This window comes from Ambystoma mexicanum, chromosome 1q, assembly GCF_040938575.1.
Source record: "Ambystoma mexicanum isolate Mex_15411 chromosome 1q, UKY_AmexF1_1, whole genome shotgun sequence".
Lineage (NCBI taxonomy): Eukaryota > Metazoa > Chordata > Amphibia > Caudata > Ambystomatidae > Ambystoma > Ambystoma mexicanum.
This window is the reverse complement of record NC_090922.1, coordinates 1,159,051,841-1,159,075,097: the sequence shown is the minus strand read 5'-3', so window position 1 is coordinate 1,159,075,097 and position 23,257 is coordinate 1,159,051,841. Positions and strand designations below refer to the sequence as shown.

General features: G+C 41.2%; 2 protein-coding genes across 3 annotated transcripts in view; one reads left to right on the top strand and one right to left on the bottom strand.

Moving 5' to 3' along the window:
• Window positions 1-23,257, top strand: part of TYW3 (tRNA-yW synthesizing protein 3 homolog) — a 251,743-nt gene that overhangs the window by 59,283 nt on the left and 169,203 nt on the right. Inside the window, exon 3 of one of the 2 annotated variants that reach the window (XM_069641905.1) lies at window positions 8,257-8,355. The exons of the other annotated variant lie outside the window; for it this stretch is intronic. Within the exon in view, the coding sequence (XP_069498006.1) occupies window positions 8,257-8,355 (99 nt within the window). The remainder of the gene's footprint in view (window positions 1-8,256; window positions 8,356-23,257) is intronic. 2 annotated transcript variants of the gene reach the window in all.
• CRYZ (crystallin zeta) overlaps window positions 1-23,257 on the bottom strand; it is a 348,909-nt gene that overhangs the window by 310,641 nt on the left and 15,011 nt on the right. The gene's annotated exons all lie outside the window — the stretch shown is intronic.

The following is a 23,257-nucleotide window of genomic DNA, read 5'->3' as shown; positions in this document are numbered from 1 at the left end:
CCTGCCTGCCACTTTGAATGTTGCATCTAGCCTACACCTGCCTGCCACTTTGAATGTTGCATCTAGCCTACACCTGCCTGCCACTTTGAATGCTGCATCTAGCCCATACCTGCCTGCCACTTTGAATGTGGCATTTAGCCTACATTTCCCTGCTACTTTGAATGTTGCATTTAGCCTACACCCGCGTGCCACTTTGAATGCTGCAAATGTCGCACTAGCCTATACCTTCTTTCGTATAACACTACTCCACTCTGTGCGGACCCCTCTCACCATTATCATTGTATGACATCACTTGTAACCTTCATTGCTCTGTTGTTCACCTTTGTTCTACCAGCACCCCCTTACATGCTCTCACTCACCCACATCTACTGATAACACAGCCTACCGATAGTGTTACTACTTACTTCTCCCACTGTCAGCCACTGCTCCCACCTTGCCTCATTATGGGATGCCCTTTGCCACTTGCTACCGAGTACAATAACAACGCTGCTGATACTAATCAGTACCTCAATGACCCTGTGCTCTGGCTGGAACACTTCGCTAGGAAACCTACTCCCAATCAACCTTGCTCCCTCTCTATCAGAAACAAGAGACTAGGTTCGAGATTCTGTCACCTAAACAATAGCATTAACAACCTTAATCGTACCAGTCCTAAGCCTCCTTCCCTCAATTTCAGCATGCCCTCTCCTAACACTAATCTCGTAACTTCTGCCCCAGCAGCCAAAACTTCACAGATCAAGGGCACCCTCATCAACGCCAGATCTCTTACCGCCCACACACTAGACATCGCTGATCTTATCATGACCCAAGAGCTTGACTTTATTGCAATATCTGAGACTTGGTTAAATGCAGCCTCGGGACCTGCACTGTCCTTGGCTATACCTCCAGATTATTGCATCACTCGATGTGATCGCAACACCACTCGAGCTAGAGGGGGGGGAGTTGCCTTCATTCATAAAAGTTCACTTAACTTAAGAGTGGTACCCAATGCCAACTTTTGAGTCCGCGGAATCACTTTCGGTCAAATTGCTGATAACGCCTAACCAAATTGCCACCCTTCATCTCATTTACAGACCTCCTGGACCAGCATCCTCCTTCACAGACGAGACGTGCACCTTACCTCTTGATAAATCTAAATCCAACTCGCAAATCATTCTCCTAGGAGACCTCAACTTGGGACATGGTGACCGTAATGACCCCACCGCCATCGACCTTGCCAATACCTTAACCGACTTCAGTTTCACTCATTACATTCAAGACCCTACACACACCAAAGGGAGGACACTTGATTGGCTAGCTGGCACTAATTGCAACATTAACGTACTCTCCAATACGCCTTGCGTATGGTCCGATCACCATATTATCTAATTTAATTTCGAAGCAGCCCCACACACTCTCCCAACGATGGCGCCAGCCCTCCCCACGAGAAATAAGAGACATAACCAGAGAGAAACTTCTCCCTCTGCTACTCCCCTCCCTCAAGAAAGTTACCAACTCATGCTCGGATACCACAATCCTAGTGGACACATACAATCATGCTATGCTCTGAGCTTTAAATTCAATCGCTCCTATTAAACTTAGGAAACCCAAACCACATGCACATCTTAACTCGTGGTTTACTCCTCAGTTAAGAGTGCTCCGCAAAGCTAACCGCTGCGTGGAAAATCGCTGAAGAAGTCATCAGTCGGATGCTCACAAGGATGATCCCATCCTAGTCTCCTTGAACTATAAAGATGCTATCTTCCATGCTAAAAAGGAGTCCTTCAACAATCGCATCATGCAAGCAGACTCATACTAAAGAACTATTCAAGATCCTAAAGAAACTTGAATCACCCGACACCTGTATTAAAGACAGTAAATGGTGTGCAAATATTCAGTCAGCACTACTGAACAAAATTTCATCACTTGAATCCAAAATTAAAGACAAACAAAACTACTTGAAGTCTGACAATCGTCCCACTACCTCAGTAATGGCTGTCCCCTTGGCCACACCCAACATCCAGCCTTTTGCCTTCTCGCCCCTTGCCATCCCCGAGGTGGAAGACCTCATCAATAAAATCAAACCATCTAATTGTCAAGGTGATTCCTGCCCGGCTACTATTATCAAGGATTCCGCTCATGACTTTGCCCCGTTCATCACGGCCTTTATTAACTCGTGCTTTAAACGGGCATTGTTTCTGACAACCTTAAGGATGCATGGGTGATCCCACTGCTTAAAAAAACCATCCTTAGACCCAAGCATACCTACTAACTATAGACCTATAACCACCGTCCCTTTCATGCTTAAAATACTAGACTGTGCTGCATACCTGCAGATTCAGGACTATTTGGAATCTAACAATCTCCTTGGCTTAAGACAATCTGGCTTCCGCCCCAGGCATGGGACTGAAACGGCTCTGATAGATCTGAAACCCAAATTCAAGTCTTGAAAGACAACGGGAAATTAGCCTTGCTATTACTCCTTGATCTCTCTGCGGCCTTTGATTTGGTCAATCACCAAATCTTATGCCAACACCTCTGCTCTGCTGCCCAGTTTTCAGATTCAGCCACTGCATGGATCAATTCCTTTCTGTGCAATCGATCCGTGAGGGTCTTCTCCCCCTCAGCAGCTGCTGACCCTGCTTCAATTCATTGTGGTGTCCCACAAGGTTCTTGCTTGTCACCTACACTATACATTGTGTTCACTAAACCGCTCTTTGATGTGCTTGATTATTTGGGTGTCTCTTACACAAATTATGCTGACGACACCCAGATACTCATCCCCATCACTGGCGACTACACAGTTGACACCAAGGCTTTGAACGACGTGTATCTCGTCATCCAGGCCTGAATGGCCCAACATGAACTTTGCCTTAATGATGACAAGACGGAGCTCCTTATCCTGGGCTCCACTCCACGTCTTAATAAATTAGAACACTCCTATCAGTCTTTCATCATTGACGGCAACGTTATCAAGGTATCCAAGGACACCAAAACGTTAGGTATTTATCTAGATTCCTCCCTGTCACGACAAACTAACGCAGTCAGATCAGCTTCGGCATATACTTGCAAACTTATTGCAGCCTGCAGACCTTTTCTGACTACACCTAATAGCATCACCTTAGCCAGAACCCTCATCATGTCTAAACTTGACTACTGCAGTGCCCTCTATTTGGGGACTAGTCAGGCAAACCTGAATAAATTGCAAATCACACAGAATAATGCCATCAGAGCGGCATTAAACATTCCTAGAAAACAAAACATCTCTGAATTCAGACGCAGTCTTCATTGGCTCCCAGTCAAGCAGATAATTTCTCTGAAAACTCTTACCCTTACCCACAAATGCTTGACCAACAAGCCCCCCCCCCCCACCTATCTAACTGTCTTTCTTTCCACACATCCACCCAACCACAAAGAATTGCTCAGACACACAGTCTGTTTTGGCTTCCAAGCTGTGGAACTCTCTCCCCACTACCATTAGATCTGAGGCTTCATTTAATTCCTTCAAACAGAAAACAAAATCTTGCTCATTGCTCATATTTAACCGTGTCCTTGAATCCAGTAAGCGCCCATAGTTACCTGTCGACTGTTTAGCTCTTTGGTCCTTCTAACCTACTGTAATTTATATAAAAGTCTTGCTTAATTTATGTTGTTGCCTTGATAACGTTCTCTTGCTCATTTTGACTCTGTTACACTCTGAGCCTAACGGACACATCATTGTATGAACCTGTAATTGTTTTGAGCGTAACCCAAGCTCATGTCTTTGCATAACTATGTACCTCCTGTTAAGTCTTCGCGCCCTTATGCCTCTGGGCCCGGCGCGCGTTACAAATAAATCAAATACAAATACTGCATTGTAAGATGTGCGCAATATTAAAAAGTCCCAGAATGCAAAAGGTAAACATAGTTTCCCAGTACTGATAGCTGAAGGACTGATCAGTTAGCCCATAACAAATGAGCAAAAGTCGGGGGAAGTGTGAAGCTGAAGGCTCTACTTCTGTTTCGGTCTATGTTACCTACAATATGTGACCTAATCACATTTGATTGAATATATTTGGCGAGTTTTAAAAAAAGTTTTATTGCATTTACAGTTTACAAAAAACCATACACAACAAAATACATACAAAAGAGAATAAAATACCATTCAACAAATAACATTCTAAAATCTGAAGGAAAAGAAAGCAGAAAACATTTACCTTCCAAAACTAAATTATTCTTATTCAACTCAGAAATAAGAAATATAAGAAAACGATTCAAAGATAAAACCAAAGAAATAGCAGAGCCCCATATACGACACCAAAACACATTTCTAGATGCCTCTGAACAGTCAATTGTGTTATCCATGAAAAACCTAGTTCGTTCTTTAACAAAAAATGTACACTCTACTACCAAGTGTTTCAAGGTCTCGCAGGTTTAACTAACCCCACAGAACCTACATTCCTTGTCCAATTCAGTTAACCCCTCCTGCATATTCATGCTGTTCCAGCTTTTAACTTTCTCAAAAGCAGGTAGTTGGTTTAACCTAAAACGCATAAAGTTCATGTGGATTACAGCACAGGGAAAATGTTGAACATGTAGAGGCAGGTATTCCCTATTAACTATAAACCTAGAGTATTCCACAAAACCTTTATACGAGTCAATACAATCAACCGTCTCAGCCCAATCGGACCCAAACAGAGACTTTTTAATATGCCCCGGTCTGAGAATCAAATCCTCTTCAGATGCATAAATATAGACCAACACAGAACACATCCGTTTGTTAAACTTTCTCAATAATGGTACAGATCCTGCTAACATGACAACCTAAAGATTCTCATACAGGGAATTTTTAGGCGTAGCGATTATTCTTTTAAAAAGAGAGACAACTGTCTCCAAACAAACCTAGCCTCTAATGATACCAGACAAAACTCGTGTCTAATGATGGCATTTGGAATAGCCATAGAGAGACCAAGTACATTCTTCCATAGTACTCCCTGGATAGTATTCGAAAGGTCAACCATATTTTGAGAGCATAGGTAAAGTCTGTAGAGAATAATAGCCTCAAATTTGGCCAAGCAGTATTCTCTAAGGGGAATGAGGGAAAATGTACATACTTTCTGCTTTAAGAATTTCATATGAGCAGTAAGCTTCTTTGCTTTGTCATTCAGAATAGATTTCCAATGTTCAGTACTGACCCTATTAGCCAAATAATGCCCGAGGTAAACTACGGTCTTGACCTGCTCAACAGTATCGGTTCCCATAGTCCAAGCATATTGTCTATCCTTTTTTCTTTTCGATAATAACAGGACTTTGATTTTGAGGCATTAGGAAACAAATTGTTTTCCACTGCATATTCATAGAAAAGCTGCATCTTAACTCTAAGACCTCGCAGAGTTCTGTCTAACAGTATGAAGTCGTCCGTATAGGCCATCCACTCCAACCTAACACTCCCCAACCTCGCTGGTGCAATGGAGGGACCCTGCCATAATCCCTCAGCATCGCACGTATAGAGGTTGAAGAGTGTAGGGGCCAGAGTACACCTTTGCTTAACACCTGTTAAGGTAGGTATCTCAGGAGAGAGAACACAATCTTCAGATAATCGTACACAGATGGAGGTTTTGGAGTGCAGCAAGGCAATCAGATGGACCAGTTTACGGGGAATGCCCAAAGAAAGCATTTTGTACCAAAGCCTAGATCTTATCACCCCATCGAAGGCACTAGTCATGTCCAAAGATGCCAAAAACACACCCCCAGCATGGGAATGATGGATGTAATGTCTAAGATGGGAAAGAATAGCCATATTTAGTGAAGTACCAAGCTCAACATGAAACCCTACTTGAAACATGCTCAAAAGGTTATGTTCCCTGATAACACAATTGAGGTCCCTTAACAGCAGAATGGAAAAAACCTTACTGGTAGCATAAGTTAGAGCTATAGAATGGTAATTGGACAAGTCAAATTGATCACCCCGTTTAAAAATAGGTACAATAATAGATTTAGACCAAGAAACCGGCACTGTATGAAAAAAATATGGTGAACATGGATTTTAACAGCTCGACCCAAAGTCCAGGATCCTCTTTAAGAACAAAGGGGGGAATACCATCTGGGCCAGGTGCCCTAGGTGGCTTCAGGTGAGCAATCGCCCAAGCTATATCCGCCTTATTCCAATTACAGATACCCTTCACAGGTGAACCCAAATCAAATTATGCAAAGCTCCAAAGGCCTCCTCAGGTAAGGCATATTTCTTGGTATAAAAAGATACCCAGGAAGCAGAATCTATGGGGCAATCCAAACTCCCTTTCACATTCCCCAAAAGCCTGTTAACAGTCGACCAGAATATTTGACCTTTTTGTCGGTCTGCAATGCGGGGTGAGACCCCCGCAAACCCCCCCACTTCCCCTCAACCTAATGTATACCCTTACCCACCCTGTATATATATTTAATTACATTTGACTGAAGAAAAGGTCAAATAAATTCTACCAAATGTTTTTAGGTCAATTATGCTAATCACTTTATTTCCCCTCAAAAAGTCAGAACAAGTTCAAAAACAAAGCAAAAAGTGTGGGTGTCCTTATAGACTATGGGGTGGGGGAGAATTTGCCAAAGAACACTTTCATAACAATGTAACCAACAAGCCACTAATTAAAAAGTACAAAGTATCCCTTTGACTACACTTTAGGGTGATGTGTTCAGTTGTAAAAATACATCAAATCCATACAGAGGCACAGTCTCTCAGTACTAATAGCATTACTGCTTGGATTCCATGTCTGTCAGGGCGTGGTTTCCGCAGAGCTCACCTTCAGATTTTTCTGGTTTAGGTGGTTTCGTTGCTATCCTCCCTCCTCCAGGTCGTTCTACTGCTTCATAGATGAGGAATCCATGCGATGAAGGAGCCCATTAGAAGAACAAATTACTTAACTCTCTGTAATGTTCTTTCTGATGGACGGATTCCTTATCCCCCTCACTAAATGCCCCTCTGGGGTTAGCTAGCGCACCTTATTTCTGCGGTCCCTCAGTGAAAGAGTGCTATGGAAAAAAGGTGGAACTGAGGTCTCGCAGCGCAGCGGCTAATATAAATACTGATCCCGACGTCCTGTCTGACGCAGGGCAGTAGAGGCGTTGGGCAGAGAATCGTGCTGTACCCCTTGGCTGCGAAAAGTTTCCGAACAGCAGCTTGCACTGGGAGATGGATATCATAGATAAGGAATCTGTGGAAAGAGCGTTCATCAGAAAGAACATTACTGAGAGATAAGTAATTTGTTTCTGTCTCCAATTGTGCAATAAAGGAATTGTTTCATTTATTTAAATATGCCAGACATTTTAGTTGAGCCATTTTGATTAGCATTACATATACATTTTTGAAGTCTTTGTGTGAGTGTTGACCTTCTCATGCCGTCTGATCTTTAATATAACAAAATGGATCAAGTGGCATTGAGGCAGCATTGCTATCCCACTAAATCCGGCCTTTTTGGACATACACTTGGATTCCGATGAATGCATGTTTTTAGCAACAGAATAGTTGCTGTGCAACTATCTGGTCTGGCTCAAAATATTTTAGACTAGAGTATTAGAAAATATTTGGGGTCTGAGTCACGTGACTGTTCTTGTGGGGGGCAGAAGGGGTTAGACCTTTCTTTCCTTTTGCTCTCTCCACTTGCACAGAGCCTGGTGCGCCTTCTACTGCTCATTTTTGGAATGGCATTGCAAGGCTTTGGACTGTGCCTGATCACCACATGTTTGTGCTTACAATTGCCAAGTTTCTCTGGAATTTGTTTTGTATTCTTTTCCCTTTTCATTTACATATATGAGAAATAATGTGTTAATTACTTATGTCTATTGCATCCCTCTTCTTGCAGGTTGAAAGTATAAAAACCATAAATGAAGTTAAGTAGTAAAAAAATATATATATATTTTTCTATATTTCTTTTGCTTAACATTCTCTCGTTGGAAGTAGCATATTGTCTCATTTCACTTTACCCATCCAAAATTCACAAATATACTATTCATTCAATGCAGCCCCCAAGTTCTAATGTCAAAGAATGCAGGTTTCCGGTTTCTGATGCAAGTTCAGGAAAAACGATTATGAAATTGTTTGTAATTCTGCATCTGTATATTTCTTTTATTTCCTGGGTTTAAGATTTTCAGTTGAGAAATACCAAGCCCTTGGTTGAGGATTGGTTAGATGGCTTAATAACTCTTTCTGCATCCAGCTAGGTATTGTAATATTTTGTTCTTTCTAGCCGATGTATTGTTGTCCTACTTTACATTACATTTCCATAATTGCCCATTTATCTTTAGATTGCAGCTCTTCAGAAAGCCAATGGTGATGCTGTATTCAAATTTGAAGCTTTTGTACTCCACGTGCAATGCCAGCTCTTAGAAGATGCACAGCTACTAGTAAGAACATGTATACATATTTTACAGTGTTAAAACATTGTACAGTAATAAAACAGTAAAGTGTTGCTGTCTGCAACGTATTTCCTGATGTCCTTTTAAGGATGCGGTTGGATCAGAGTGAGTTCTCTTATGTATCAAGTTTCTTTTTAGTTATAATTAATTGGTTTCGATGAAATGTTTTCCCCATAAAGCCCAAAGCCAAAGAAGCTCCTTGTGCTCAGGAGGCCCATCGTGAAGAAACCAGTGTTCATATTATGCGAATATATATTCAGTAAAAAAAAAACTTTGTTAAAGGGACATTATGGTTAAGTAGCGCTACTAAAAACCTATGCAATTCAGTAAAAATCTTTTGTTAAAGGGACTTAATGGTTCCAAGTAATACCGAAAAAACCCTGAAATTCGCCAGTTATGGTAAGCTAAGCAACCATAACTCGCGCCACCACTGTGCATTGCTAAGACTAACACCCAGGACATCAAAGATGACATCACAAATGTCATTGATGACATCAATGATGACATCACATGTCTGACTAGCTCTTTTTTCCTTTAGTGATATATCTTGGCCAGTAATTAGTTAGGAACAAAGAAATCAAAAAGTACTATATTTGTAGACGTATACTTCAAATATGTTCTTACAATAATTCACTTAGGGCCCACTCACAGCATATGAAACATATACAAATAAAATAAAAATACACACTTAAAAGATAGCAATGCTTTCTGTGTATGAAGACCATCAGTAAGGTTTAACTACGTTTTTTTTACTGAATTTCATAGGTTTTTAGTAGCGCAACTTAACCATAACCTCCCTTTATCAAAGTTTGTTTTACTGAATACACATCTATATAGTGTGAATTTGATAGATGTTTACTAGGATTCGCTTGCATTATATATATGTAACATAGAACATGCCGAACCCCCTGCTAGTGGTAGTACTAGTAATAATAAATAAGAAGTCGAACCTATATATGTAACACATCAACCATCCATTTAAATACCATATGTACTAAAATGGAATCTACCAAAACATAAAAGATATGTTTACAACATAATTACCTCACAGAAACTGCACAGATAGGAGCAACAACAGAACTACACAACAGTAAGAACACAACTTACCAGAAACTAGTAAGTAAACTTAATTTTTCTTATATATTTCTAAACTTTCTTTATTTGGTACACTAAAAGTAATATATTCTTTTTTACACAGAAATGTCCAGTACTTTGGAATGACTTGAGGAAAATTTCCCACGTGAGGAAATGTCTGAAGACAGTGATACTAATGGTAGACACTTCTCTATATAATCAAATTAATAAACATGTCCACTTAACATATATATTTTTTTAACAGACCATTCAAACATTGAAAATAATACACTAAAAGAGACATTAGAAAATACTCTGCAGCGCTAAGAACAAAAAATGGACATGCTTATGGAAAATTTAAATCTTTTGAAACATTTTGTGGAGGACCACATAAAATAAAAAATTAAATATCATTGTCCCACATGCATCTGTTCCCCCTCTCCGTGTCCCAGTAACTATCCCCAAACCCTCAACACCAAGAAATACGTTTTGTTGAGACTTCCATCCCTTCATCCCCTCCCATCCATCCTCTCCAATCCCCTAATTCCCCTGTATTTGTGTCAGTTTCTGCTCCCCCGTCTCTTTCATAAATTTTATATCTGTATATAATAAATATTGTGTGTTTTAATTCAGTCCCTTGCCCTATTTTTTTTAAAAATGCATTTAAGGTGTCCGCGGACAGCGCGCCTGTCTGGGATGTCCGTAATTAGCAAAATGGGGATTGTCTTAAGGACACTATACCTGTCCGTACTGTCCGCAAGCAAAATGGACCTGTTCTTAGAACACATTTGGTGTCAGGAATGTCCATAATAAACCAAAATGGAGGTGTCCTAAGGACACTATACCTGTCCGTAGTGTCCGTAAGCAACATGGAACTGTTCTTAGAACACACCCGGTTGTCCGGAATGTTGGCATTTAACCCAAATGGGATTGTGAGGACACTATACCTGTCTGTAGAACATCTACGCACATGCGCACCATACCCAGAAGTCCTACGAACATTGCGTCTGTCCGTAACTGTCCGTCTCACTTGTGTCGCACTTTTAATTAGTTGGAGGACCCAAACACTGTAAGTAGACACTGTCCGGGTCTCCGAACATTTTAAAAGTACTTTTTCAGACAATCCAAAGTATTTCACAGTAAATGTTCACCATTTCACATGTCCCAGACAATGATCCTGGCTTTCTACATACTTTTTGGAACTTTTTGAGCCTTTTTGGGGTGTTACATCTGTCCGCGACAGAGCGGGTGTCCGCGAAGTGCGCACCTGCACCCCTATAAAAGGCCACACCCCAGAGCTCATCTTCATTCAGTCTTTATACTATTGAAGATTGACCTGCTTTTGCTGCCTTTGCTGTTGCATCTTCACACCTGATGGCATCCATGACTGCTGTTCTTCCAGCTGGTGCTGCTTCTGCCTCAGCACCACCCTCACCCCTCCACCACCAACACCTCCCCAAGGGCCGGCAGAGGGGAACAGGTGTCAGGATGTAGAGGAGGAGGATGAAGAGGGTGAGGTAGTGGAAGTCCCTATTAGCAGCACTCGCTGTGAGTCTTGGGTGTGGCGGTTGTTTACCATTCATGGTGACATACCAAAAGCATGTGCGAACAAGGTCACCTGCAACCAATTCAAAATGGTGCTGAGTCATGGGAGGCCTGGTTCGTACAGCTTTGGTACGAAATCCATGAAGCAACACCTAAGGTCGTTCCACTGTGGGGCCATTCGCAAATTTGTATCTTGTGATCAACATAGTAGGTTGAGTTCCTCTACCACATACTCCGTTTCCGCTCCTCTCACCACAAGAGACACTCCTGTGGGAGAGCGCATCCCTCCAGCTGTCTCGCAGGCCATTCACGATGCTGTTGACCCTTACCTTTCGAGGGTCACAATATTGTATATGTACTGCGACGCAGTACTCTGCAGGGGGAGAATCTTCAAAGTGCTTTCGAGACTGCGGTCAAGGAGCATGAGAAGGTCTGCTACCTACCTAAATAAGGCCCACCCAACATATTCCTCTCTCCACCTGCCCTTTCTTATCCCCGTGGTTGGTGTCCCTTCCTTACCCTCCTTTCTATGTGTGTCGTGTATAAAATAAATAAATAAAAAACAAATAAAAAAATATATAAAACAACAAAAACCAAAATAAAAAAGGCTCTTTTCAGAGCCGCCTTTCACAGTTTAAAAATAGAAGTGGCAAATAAATGGAAACAATTACTTGGGAATTTGGAAACCTATCCATGACCTTCCCAAGTCCTTCTTTCATTGCAAATTGCAAAGAAATTCCAGACACATGTCCTAAACTGTTCCCTCCACAATGAATTATAATTATGTCTGGATGATGCTGTGTCTCCAAAGTAGCACAGAGAGGTACCAGGTCCAGCCACTTCATTCCATGCACTCCATGCCAGTGTACTTCCACATGAGGGAATCCAAGATCTGTAGCTACTCCACAGCGTTCTGCATGCACCTCCAACCAATGTATCCATGAGTCGCCCAAAATCCAGATAATCTGTTTTCTGAAACACACAGCCATAGCGATCTGTTCTTCTCTCAGGAAAAAGACTTTCTGACAAATTCGTTCCTTACACAACACACCCAGTAAACTTACTGACCAATCCCTTGCTCTACTCATTCTCATTTGCATGCCTCTCCACCCCAAAATCCCTGTATGTAATACGCGCTGTCTGCGGACTACCGCCATGTCCGCGGACATATTAAAAATCCGAGCGTAGTGAATGTAAATTTAAATAGTGTGCCCCATTTCCCCTTTGGGGTTGGCTCTGAAAAGAGCCTTTTTTTTTTCTTTTTTTTTTTTGCAGATGCTTGACAGACGCCGGTTTTTGTATTTTTTTTTTTCTTACTTTACTCCTCAAATTTTCACATAACCTTCTCCAAAAGCAACCCTTACATTCCAAAACAGAATGGCATTTCCCATAAAAGATAAGTAAATGCCAGCTTCTTTAAAATAAACAGCATTACTGGAATCAATATTCTCATTATTACAGAAGAACATTCCAGCTCTAAGCCTGAAAGCACACATGCCTCGGTTGATTGCACACCTAGCAATGTTTTGCTGAGGACAAAAAAACAGAACTATTGTCCCATATTGCCCTAGGTACTACTCCAGTAAAAAATACTTTGGCATTTGGAAGGATGTTCATTACTGCTTGAACCAAGTGTTCCAAATCTGCCAACAAAGTAGGGGCACTGACATAGCCCAAATGGAAAGCACCATAGTGCAAAACTACCACATGGGAACTGTTCATCCTGCCCATTTCTTCACAAACTTGTACAATTCCCTGTACATTGCAATCAGGCACAGTGCCCCACACCACCTCCACTCCTTTAACATCAAAATTGTTTGCCACATGCCTGCATTGAGCATACTGCTGTAAACCATGCACAAACATAACTCCACGCACCAACACCCTGACTTTCTCCACCTCTGCCATCTTCCCTACACACAGTCTCTCTCAACACAAATCCACTCTCAACATCTGATTGGTTGATACCTACAGTCCCCTTTCCATGCTGGATTTGCTGGAAAACCCTGGATGTGGCACGCCCTGTCCGACCGCTTGGCTGTCTGCGGACCGCGTAACTCTTAGACAGCCCTTCTACCCTTTCCACTTCACTCTCTCTGCCATTCCCTCATTGGATACAGCTAAGCAGTCACACAACCATCCACCAATCACATCCAAGACCTCTACATCTAACTCCATCGTCAGAGTTCAGCACTTCAAATGTACCGTTGATCACTCGGAGTACAAGTCTCATATCATTTGAAAGCACCTACTAAAACAACTACTGTACAAGTTTCCAAGATTTCTACTTACAGCTTCATGCATATCCACATGCATGAATACAAACTACAGGTGTGCATATTTTCTGCACAGTACATGTACAACTCTTATGAATGCATATAAACAGAGTAACTGCCACTTAACCTGTATAACCTATAAAATGAACTTACTGTCATTTTTCCCATCTGCTATAATCAACTGTCACTTCCAAACCTATCTTGCTATCTAATTCTTTTTAAACACACAGCTATCTAAAAACGTATAATGTTAGAAGATGAGAGAAATAACAGTATAATTGTAGAAAAACACTTAGTGTATTATAAAATTACACACAGCCAGGATAAGTCATGCATCTTCATACACTCACACAGATAGACACTATCATTGAAAAGCTCCCAGCTGAAATAAGACCACTGCCTGTAAATCACATCCTTCTGCTTTATTACCCACACCTTCACAAAAGCATACATTCCATACTTTTCTATACAGTTTCTCCCATTTACCTTATAAAAATTGCAAAATAAGTATATCATTATTTCTTCTTTCTCCTAACATTCAGTAACACAGCCTTAAGAAACCAAGTGAGTTTCATACTTAGTATTCTACTCGTTTACAAAGCATGTTGAACTAACATATTGTAAGTAAAATATAAAGGTTGCACATAGTCAAAGGAAACTGCATACACACACTATGTTCAGATATCAAACAGGAATAATACTACAAAAACATAAACATCAATGTCTAAATGCAGTGAAGACCACTCTCCTGAAAAGCAGCAGCATCTGAAGTACAAACAACAACTCAGAAGAAACCTGCTCATTCCACACAAAAAGTGTGATACTGCCAAAATATTCTTACTGTTACTCAAACACACTGTGGGGTTGATTCATGTAATTTGTGCGCCAAAAAACTGAGATTTGTGCACCATTCTGCCCAGAAATCCCCATTTGTTAAACAGGGATTAGTAGGTAGAATGGCCCAGAAACTCCGCCCCTAGAATGTTAGTATTACAGAACAAAGAACTGTTTTAATTCTATACCATTAGATTTAGTATTAGTGCTTCTCCTCACCAATAGCTTACTTTCTACTGTCATCTTACCCCCAGTATAGTAACACACAAATACAAGAATAGCCTTCCCAACTAGTTGTAGCCCAATCGCACACCACCACATACATCCTTACCATCATGCTCAGACACTCATGCACGCAGCACACATACATTGCAGAACAGCCCAACCCATACCTTCTTTTTTTTTTCAACAGACCCCAAATAATGGCTACCAAAAAGCAAGTCTGTAGAAAGCAACGCAGAAGTAGAGCAAATTAAAATAAGTGTCCAAGATAAGCATCCAACTCTAGCAGAATTTGTACAAAAAGTTCAAACAAAACAGCTAATGCAGTCATTAAGCGAAACAAAATGAGCTTCCAGTACAGAAACTTTGCCTCCTCTATCAAAAGGTAAAACTAAACAGAAAGTGATTAACAAGAATTCAGCTACCACTACTGCTAACACTGCTCCTATAAATCTTGATGTAGTGGCATGTAACCATACCAAAAAAAGTATTTTAGAAAAAAGGTTCCGCCACAGAGTCCATCAGAATCTTATAAAACCAGAGTAATCATGCACAACCCTTAAAACCTTAGAAGCTTTGATAGACAGTGCAATCCTTCTCAAAAGGAAGTTATTTATTTTAGTGTTAAACAGAATGAAACCACTAACAAAACTAACTACTAAATTAGAAAAAAGACTTCTCAATAAACGGAATGTCAACAAAAATAACTTATTAAATATCTGTGGAGGTGAATGGAGTCACACCACGAGCACAGAACCATATTTCAATGAAGAAACATAAACACAAAAGCAAACAAACACAATTGCCATACATAGCAGTGGACGAGGTAATGAAAAACTTAATACCTTAATGCAACAAGAAATATTGCTTACAAAAATATCCCCAGAAAACTCAGTATCACCTCTCCATTCGACTGAACCAGAACGTCCAGTATACAAATGGCCATGCACGTGAATGTGTAACATTGCCAAAAATCTTTAAAATCTTTACCCCAGTTCCTCAATCAGTATGTGAAAGCCAAAGACAAAATCAAAATGAAACTACTACAAAATATGGATACCTGTCCAGTGCACAAATACACAGGGCTACAAGGACACTCATATTTCAATTGATATCAACACATCATTCAACTATAAGAAATCTAGTATATAAACTGTACTATGCTAAAAGCCCTGCTTTAGCACTAGCCAATTTAAATAACTATCTTCTTCATGGTACAGCCAAAGACCTACTCGAAGAAATAGAGCATATCCAGAGAAAATATTTTGGAAGTGAAAGCCACTTTCAAAATGCAATAGCTTTACAACAGACTGGCAACAATTGTACAGATGGCAACCTTCTACTACACACATACAAAAAAGAAATACTAAAATTTAAAAGTACATCCGCTGACCGTGTGTGTGTGTTGCCGCAGAACTTTCTAAGTAACACAAAAACTGTAGACGTAACATACAAAATAGAAGACGATGAAGATTCCAAATGGTTTGAATTAGCTCTCTACCTTATAGCAGAAAACAAATACGAAATAACTGACACCTTAATACTTTGCAGTTACTGCACTACAAAACTTGACAACAACCAAACTCCTTCACGTGCTATCACATATAACTTGATTATTCCCACTACCAAAACCCCTGCAACAACTCAATTTATATGAGAGCATCATAATTGAAACAGTGCACCCATTTCAAGCAATAATACGCCTTCAACCAAAAACAGCTAAATTACCTCCCTCTGAATTAGTGAAAGGCATTTGTGGCAAAGTAGTATCTTTAACATTAGATCTGAAAGAAAATGTGCACACTCTGGGAGTGCAACGTCCAATAGAGCAATCTTTAATTGTCTTAGTAAATGGTGTACCTACAAAAGACAAATTTGGCAACAACTCATAGACTTACATAAAGTTAGACAAGCCTTGCAATATCTAAAAGACAATAATGAATACTACAAAGAAATGAATATTGAAGAAAACTTGAGGGAAACCACTGAAATAATTCAAGAGTGACCAGAAACTCCATTACACTCTGACACCATCGATGATGCACTAGAAACGTACCAAATGCGACAAACCTAAGGATCACCAATCAGCATATGGGAAAAAAAGTATAGAAGCACAAGCTTTTCCTCTACTCTTTCCTACTGGGAAAGGAGGAAGGTACGATGATTGACCCATTCAGATAACGGCATCAGAATACCGCTCGTTACGAATGTATTCTGAAGATCACAGATTTAGAGAAAATGTAGAATACATATTCCACCTACTCTTTTTGAAAGTGAACTAGCAACTGTGTTACGGAGTTGCACACACATTGCAATCGGGTCCCACTTTCAAAATATGTCAGCTACGCAACTGCTTCAAAAAGTGCAAGAAAAAGATGAGGTTTTACAATCAAGCATTACAAATCTGTTAGCAAACATGAGTGGTACTAAAGAGTACTGGTTCCGACATCACGGAGATGCACGTTGTATGATAATAAACCTTGGCCCACCCACTTGGTTTGTTACATTAAGTTGTGCAGAATATGCATGGGAAGATTTACATGATTTCCTACGCATATCAAACAAAAACAAAACAAACATAGATATACTAACACCTGGAGAACTTTGCTCTCTAAATTCTGTTAATGTTTCAAGATATTTCCATCATCGCTTCATTGCTAGGCTACACTTTATTTGTAATAAAACTGTTCTTCCCCTCGGAGAAGTGCAACACTTCTTTTGGAGGAAAGAACACCAAGCCCGAGGAGCACCACATATCCACATGCTTTTATGGATTAAAGATGCTCCTAAATTTGGTCAAGACAGTGATGCCACTGTTTTACAGTTTATCGAAAAATATGTCACTTGTGAAATTCCATCAGAACCAACAAATAGTGATCTTAATGCACAAATTGTACATTTTCAAAGACACAAATGTGGGAAATATTGGGGAAATATTGTCGTCGCAAATACAAAAACAAAGGGAAATACTACACCAAATGCCGCTTTCGTTTCCCTAGGCCAGTTACAGAAACAGGTGAAGTGAACAACTTCATGTCTTCAGTTAGACATTGTGTTAAAGGTAAATCACCTAAGAACACATTACATAAAAAGAACAGAAGAAGCAAAATATATCAATGATTACAATGCAATCATTGCCCTCTTATGGAATGCAAACATAGATGTGCAGTACATTGCAGACAATTCCACTGCAGTTGCACAATATGTTACAGCCTACTTAACCAAAGCAGAAAAAACAGAGCTTCAAGACCTCTGGAATGACCTATCATCGGACAAAACACTGTCTCGGAAATTGTACAGCTTAGGCATAAAAATACTCTCTCATAGAAAATGTGGCTGCTATGAAGCTGCAGATTGTTTAACCGGTACTGCTTTGTATGGAAAATCAGAAAATATAGTATGTCTAAGTCTTGGTCCTGCTAAATCTAGAAAAAGAGTTCTTAAATCATACGACATAGAAACAATAGCCAAAAATGATCCCAACAGCCAAGACATTTTGAAAAACAATTTACTAGACACATACTACCCAAAGAGGAGTTCCACTTTGGAAACCATGTGTGTTTACAACATAGCCCAAAACGTCACATACAAAAATAATATAAACCCAATAAAAATAAAGGTAGATACAGAGTGACAAATTGTGAAGGCAGTTTAGTGAAACTTGCCAAACAAAGCTTAATTAATCATATCAAATTGTCATTATATTACATGTCCCTGCTACAACCTTTTAAACCATGGAGAAACAAAGAAGAGATACTAGATATCTATGACTCCTTTGAAGACTCTTTCAAAGCAAATGAAAGCCCTATAACCGATGTAAACTTTACACAGTACAAAACAATGTTGCACAATGAACAGCAACACGAAGAACTGCAGACCCAACTAGATAAGCACACTCCCGACAGTAGTCTTCCTTCTGTAACAGGAAGCCAAGAACCACTGGGACAGCCACTAATAGCAAATGAGGCAGAATTAGCTATGATAGAAGTAGAAAACGCCATGTGTCACTATGAAGAAGATACCGAAGCCTTAACTGTACTACAATCAAAACTGAACAAAGAGCAGCATACCATTTTTCAAGAAGTAACAAAAGAAATTGCACATGGTGTACAACATGAAAATAAAGAATGTACCTGCCAAAATTACAAACCCATACTACTATACGTCAGTGGTGAAGCTGGTGCAGGCAAAACATTCCTAATCAAAATCATCAGCAAGTTCCTTCAACAGTTGACAGACAAAAAACTGTCAGCTGTTGTAACTGCCCCCACAGTTTTAGCTGCCTACAAGATAGGCGGTGTCACTTTACATTGATTACTACTCCTTCCAGTAGAACACCAAAACAAATTAGAATATTAACAACTTTCTACAGAAGCTGCAATGGAACTACGCAGAGTGTTAAAACAAAGGAAAATGCTACTAATAGAAGAAGTGAGCATGGTCTCCAACCTAATGTTGGCTTTGATTCACCTCAGATTACAAAAAGTACTCAAAACAAACTAAGAAGAGCTCTTTGGAGGAAAACACATTATTGTTTTCGGAGATCTTCTTCAATTGACACCAGTGAAAGGTGAACCTATTTTTAAAACCTTATGACGCAAACTCTGCCGTAAACCTGTTGGCAGCATAGGAAATGTTAACCTTTGGCAACATTTCCAATACAGAGAATTAACAGAAAACATGCGCCAGTCTGCAGACCTCACCTACGCCAACATTTTAAAAAGTATTAGAGTTGGTTTACTGTCTCAAGAAGCTCGAGCAATATTAAAAACCTGGCACATCCATGCACTATATGGCCATAACTCATGTGCTACTGATGTCATGGAACAATTGGCACACAAAAATGTCAATTGTATGTCCTTGATGCCAACTCTTGCAAGCTGTTCCAAATTCAATGAAACAATGTTGAAAAAAGAAATGCAACCAATAATTGAAATTTGCTCCACAGACAAACTGGACGTACGTGGTATGACACTACCCATGTGTCAACAAGCCACACAACAAGACTAAATACCTTAGAAAGCTCCATCTCCAACACAGCTGGTTTGGAGAAAATATTAAAATTATCTTTAAACTGTAGAGTAATGCTTAAACGTAAAATTGACATGGAGCAAGGACTAGTTGATGGAGCACTTGGTACAGCTGTTGGCTTTCAAACATACCCACGTGACGACAACATTCATTTTTTTTTTTTTTTTTTTTTTTATTGGTTTATTCAAACAAAAACAATACAAACAAAACACACAGTGCAAATATGAACAGCTCAATTGTTCTTTGCTTAATTTTGGTCACTGCTCCCCTCCTCCCTCCCACCCACCCTTATGAGCCTATTTACTCGACTTTCTCTGTATCTGCCTCCTGTGGTTGGGTCTCACTTTCCGTGGATTCTGTCAGATCCTCTATCGTTCCAAACAATTCCGCCATTAATGATTTCCATGCCATAAGGGTTCCCGCCTCCTCCTCTCCCCCTACAATGTTTGCCTCTTGCCATACCATGGTTTCTGCCTCTGCCCATTTCTGAAACTCCTTCCACCACACCTCCACCCGTGGCCTGTGGCATGCATTCCATCCCATGGCGATCCTTCTTTTTGAAAGCACATACGCTAGATATTTCAAGTTACTAACATGCTTAAGTTTCGGCGATCTAGGGAACCCCGCAGCAAGCATGCCCAAGCTGTATCAATAACAATTGTGACCCCCTTTTCCGCTAGTTTCTGTGCTACTTCACCCCAAAGGCGCTCAATTACTGGGCATGACCAAAACATGTGTACCATGCCAGCATTTTCTTCGTCGCATTTGGGACATGCTTGTCTTCCAGCCTTTTCAAACCTAGATATCCTCTGGGGTGTCATGTATGCCCTGTGCGTGATATATAGTTGTATCTGTTTTAATCTCGCATCTCTTGACACCTTCTTGTGGTACCCCAGGGCCCGTTCCCACATCCCGTCCTTTATCGAAGTTCCTACTTCCGCTTCCCAGTCTAGTCTTAGTTGTATTAACTCCTTCCCAACCTTGAACATCATCATCTCGTACAGTCTAGAGATCTCGTGCCCTCACCCTCTGTCATATCTTAAATTGTATCTATGCTAGCATCTGGTTCTTCTTCCAGTACCGTTTCGGGCCATGTTCTTCTAATTCTCTGCTCTATTCTGTGATACGTGATATACTGGCCCGTGTGTACCCCCATTTCCTCCCCCAGCACTTCAAAATCTATGATAGTCCCCTCTTGCCAGATATCTCCCATCGTCACTAACCCCACCGACTCCCAGTGGTTCCTGATTATCATCCTCAGTTGCTTATCTTGCCCTTGCCAGTGCAACTAGTGGTACCTGCGGGGAGCATGGGAATGGATTTTCCATCATCTGGCATGCCTGGGCCACATCTTCCACCCCTGCATCATCATTTTAGGGCGCTCTTCCATTTCTGTCTTGGGCAGCCAGATCATCTCTTTTAAATAAAACTGGGCACAATCCTGTCCAAACAACCTGGATTCGGGGGTCTGTTCATCTGAGAGCCATTTGGCAATATATTGCAGCTGGCTCGCTACATAATAAACCTCCTAATTAGGCAGTTTTATCCTCCCTCTTTCATAAAAGTTCTGCAGTTTCCATAGTGCCACCCTATTCCAAGTACCATGCCACAGGAAATCTCTACACATGCTGTTCAGTTTAGTGAAGAACTTCTTGGGTATCAGGTATGGAATATTCCCAAAATAATGTAGGAGCCTAGGTAGAACCACCATCTTAAGCATTGCCCCTCGTCCCATCATTGCTAGGGGCAACCTCACCCAGAATTGCATACACTTCTCGATTTTCTCAATGGCTACCTCCGTATTGTGCCTGTGCTCCTCTTCCACTGTGTGGTACACATCTATCCCAAGGTACCGGAAAGTACTAACCGCCCATGGTGTTTGTAGCACCAGCAACCGCTCCACAGGGATCCCCTTATACCTGCCTAGCAGGAAAATACTGGATTTTTGAGGATTCACAGCTATACCAGACAACCCCGCATATCTCTCCATCACTTCCAGGATGTACTGGAGATTTTCTTCCGGGTGTCTCAAGTACAGCAGCAAGTCATCTGCATATAAGGAGATCAAGTGTTGTTCCCCTCCTATCTCGATACCTATAGTATCATATTGTTGTCTACGGTATATTGCTAGGGGTTCCAGGGCTAGTATATAGAGCATTGGGGACCATGGGCACCCCTGTCTGGTGCCTCTACTAAGTTGCCATCTTTCAGATATCACCGATCCTGTTTTGACCCTTGCCAGCGGTTCACTATATAGCATTTTCGCCCACCTTATGTATCCAGGCCCCATACCATAGCCTGCCAGGGCCGCCAGCAGCCATGACCACTTAACCGAATCGAAAGCCTTTATCGCGTCCAAGGACACAATTGCCATTTCGCCTTCATTCTTACTTACCCCTTCAACAGCCCGTTGGAGCCTTCTATGATTATGAGTTATATTTGTGTTCGGGACATAGCACGTCTGGTCGGGGTGTATTAGTTTGCCAATAACTCTCCGCACTCTGTTTGCCAAGACAGCCGTCAATGTCTTGCTGTCTTGGTTCAACATGGACACAGGTCTGTAGGAGCCACAGTTATGCCCAGGCTTGTTGGGTTTGGCAAGCAGTATTATGATCGCTTCCCTAAGTGGCTCCGGCAGCCGTCCCACCTCAAACGCTTCATTTAACATTTCTACCATTGGGGGGAGCACTTCCTCCCTATATACATTATAAAATTCACTTGGGAGCCCGTCCGCCTCTGCGGTCTTACTAGTAGGCAATTGCCTCACCACTGCTCCCAACTCCGCCAAAGTAATTGGTGCATCTAGCTCCTCTCTTTCCTCAACACTTATCGTGGGCAGTCCTATGCCCTCCAGTGTTTCTGTTATCTCCCCATGACTACTTCCCTCCTTATCTCCATATAGTAACTTATAATAATCTGCAAACTCCTGATTAACTCCCTCTTGGGTGTCCGCTACACTACCATCTTCTCTCGTTATAGTTCTAATCGTGGGTCTAGGAGTTTCGCTCTTATACAACCATGGCAAAAGCCCTCCTGTTTCATCCCCTCCCGAATGCTGCCTCTCTATATATTGTTTATAGTTGAGGTTGCACAGTCTTTCCCATTGCTCCGCACATTTCTGCTGCAGTTTAAGTATCAGCTTCATGCCACTCTCCGTGTTACCTCCTCTCTTCAATGCCTTTTCCAGTTCCTTTTTTGTTTCTTGTAGGTCAGCCAAGATACCACCTTGCAGGCCCTTTGATTTTGCTATGGTTACACCTCGCACCACCACCTTAAAGGCTTCCCATAATATGCTCGCCGAGTCCACACTACCCATATTTGTCTTAAAGTAGTTTATAATCTCCTTCCTTATATCTTCTCTAAAAAAGGGGTCCTTAAGTGCCACTGCCCAGAGGTGCCATGTCGGAATCCTTGCTCTTGGGGGGCAGTATTGTCATCCGAGAACCAGCGGCGAGTGGTCCGAGAGGACCCTCGCTTTATATTCTACCTGAGTAATCTCAGTTATTACCTCAGACATAGCAAAGACGTAGTCCAGTCTCGTATGTATCTGCTGCGGGGCAGAATAGTGCGAGTATTGCCTTTCTTGGGGGTGTCTCGTTCTCCACACATCTGCCAGACCAAAGTCGTCCAGTTGCAGTAGTGTCTGCAATGCTTTAGCCACTGGGACGGGTCTATCAATCTTTCCATCTGATCTATCCACCCTGGGGGTTTAATACACAGTTTAAATCCCCACCCCAGATCACCGCGCTCCCCATACACATGCTAAGGTTAGTACACAGGGTTCTGAAATATGCTGCTGTATTCTGATTGGGGGCGTATGTATTTACAATGTTTATCTCCCTATTCTCCACCAATCCCCTCAGTATGACCATCCTCCCATCTGTTTCCGCCTTTTCCTGCAACAGTTG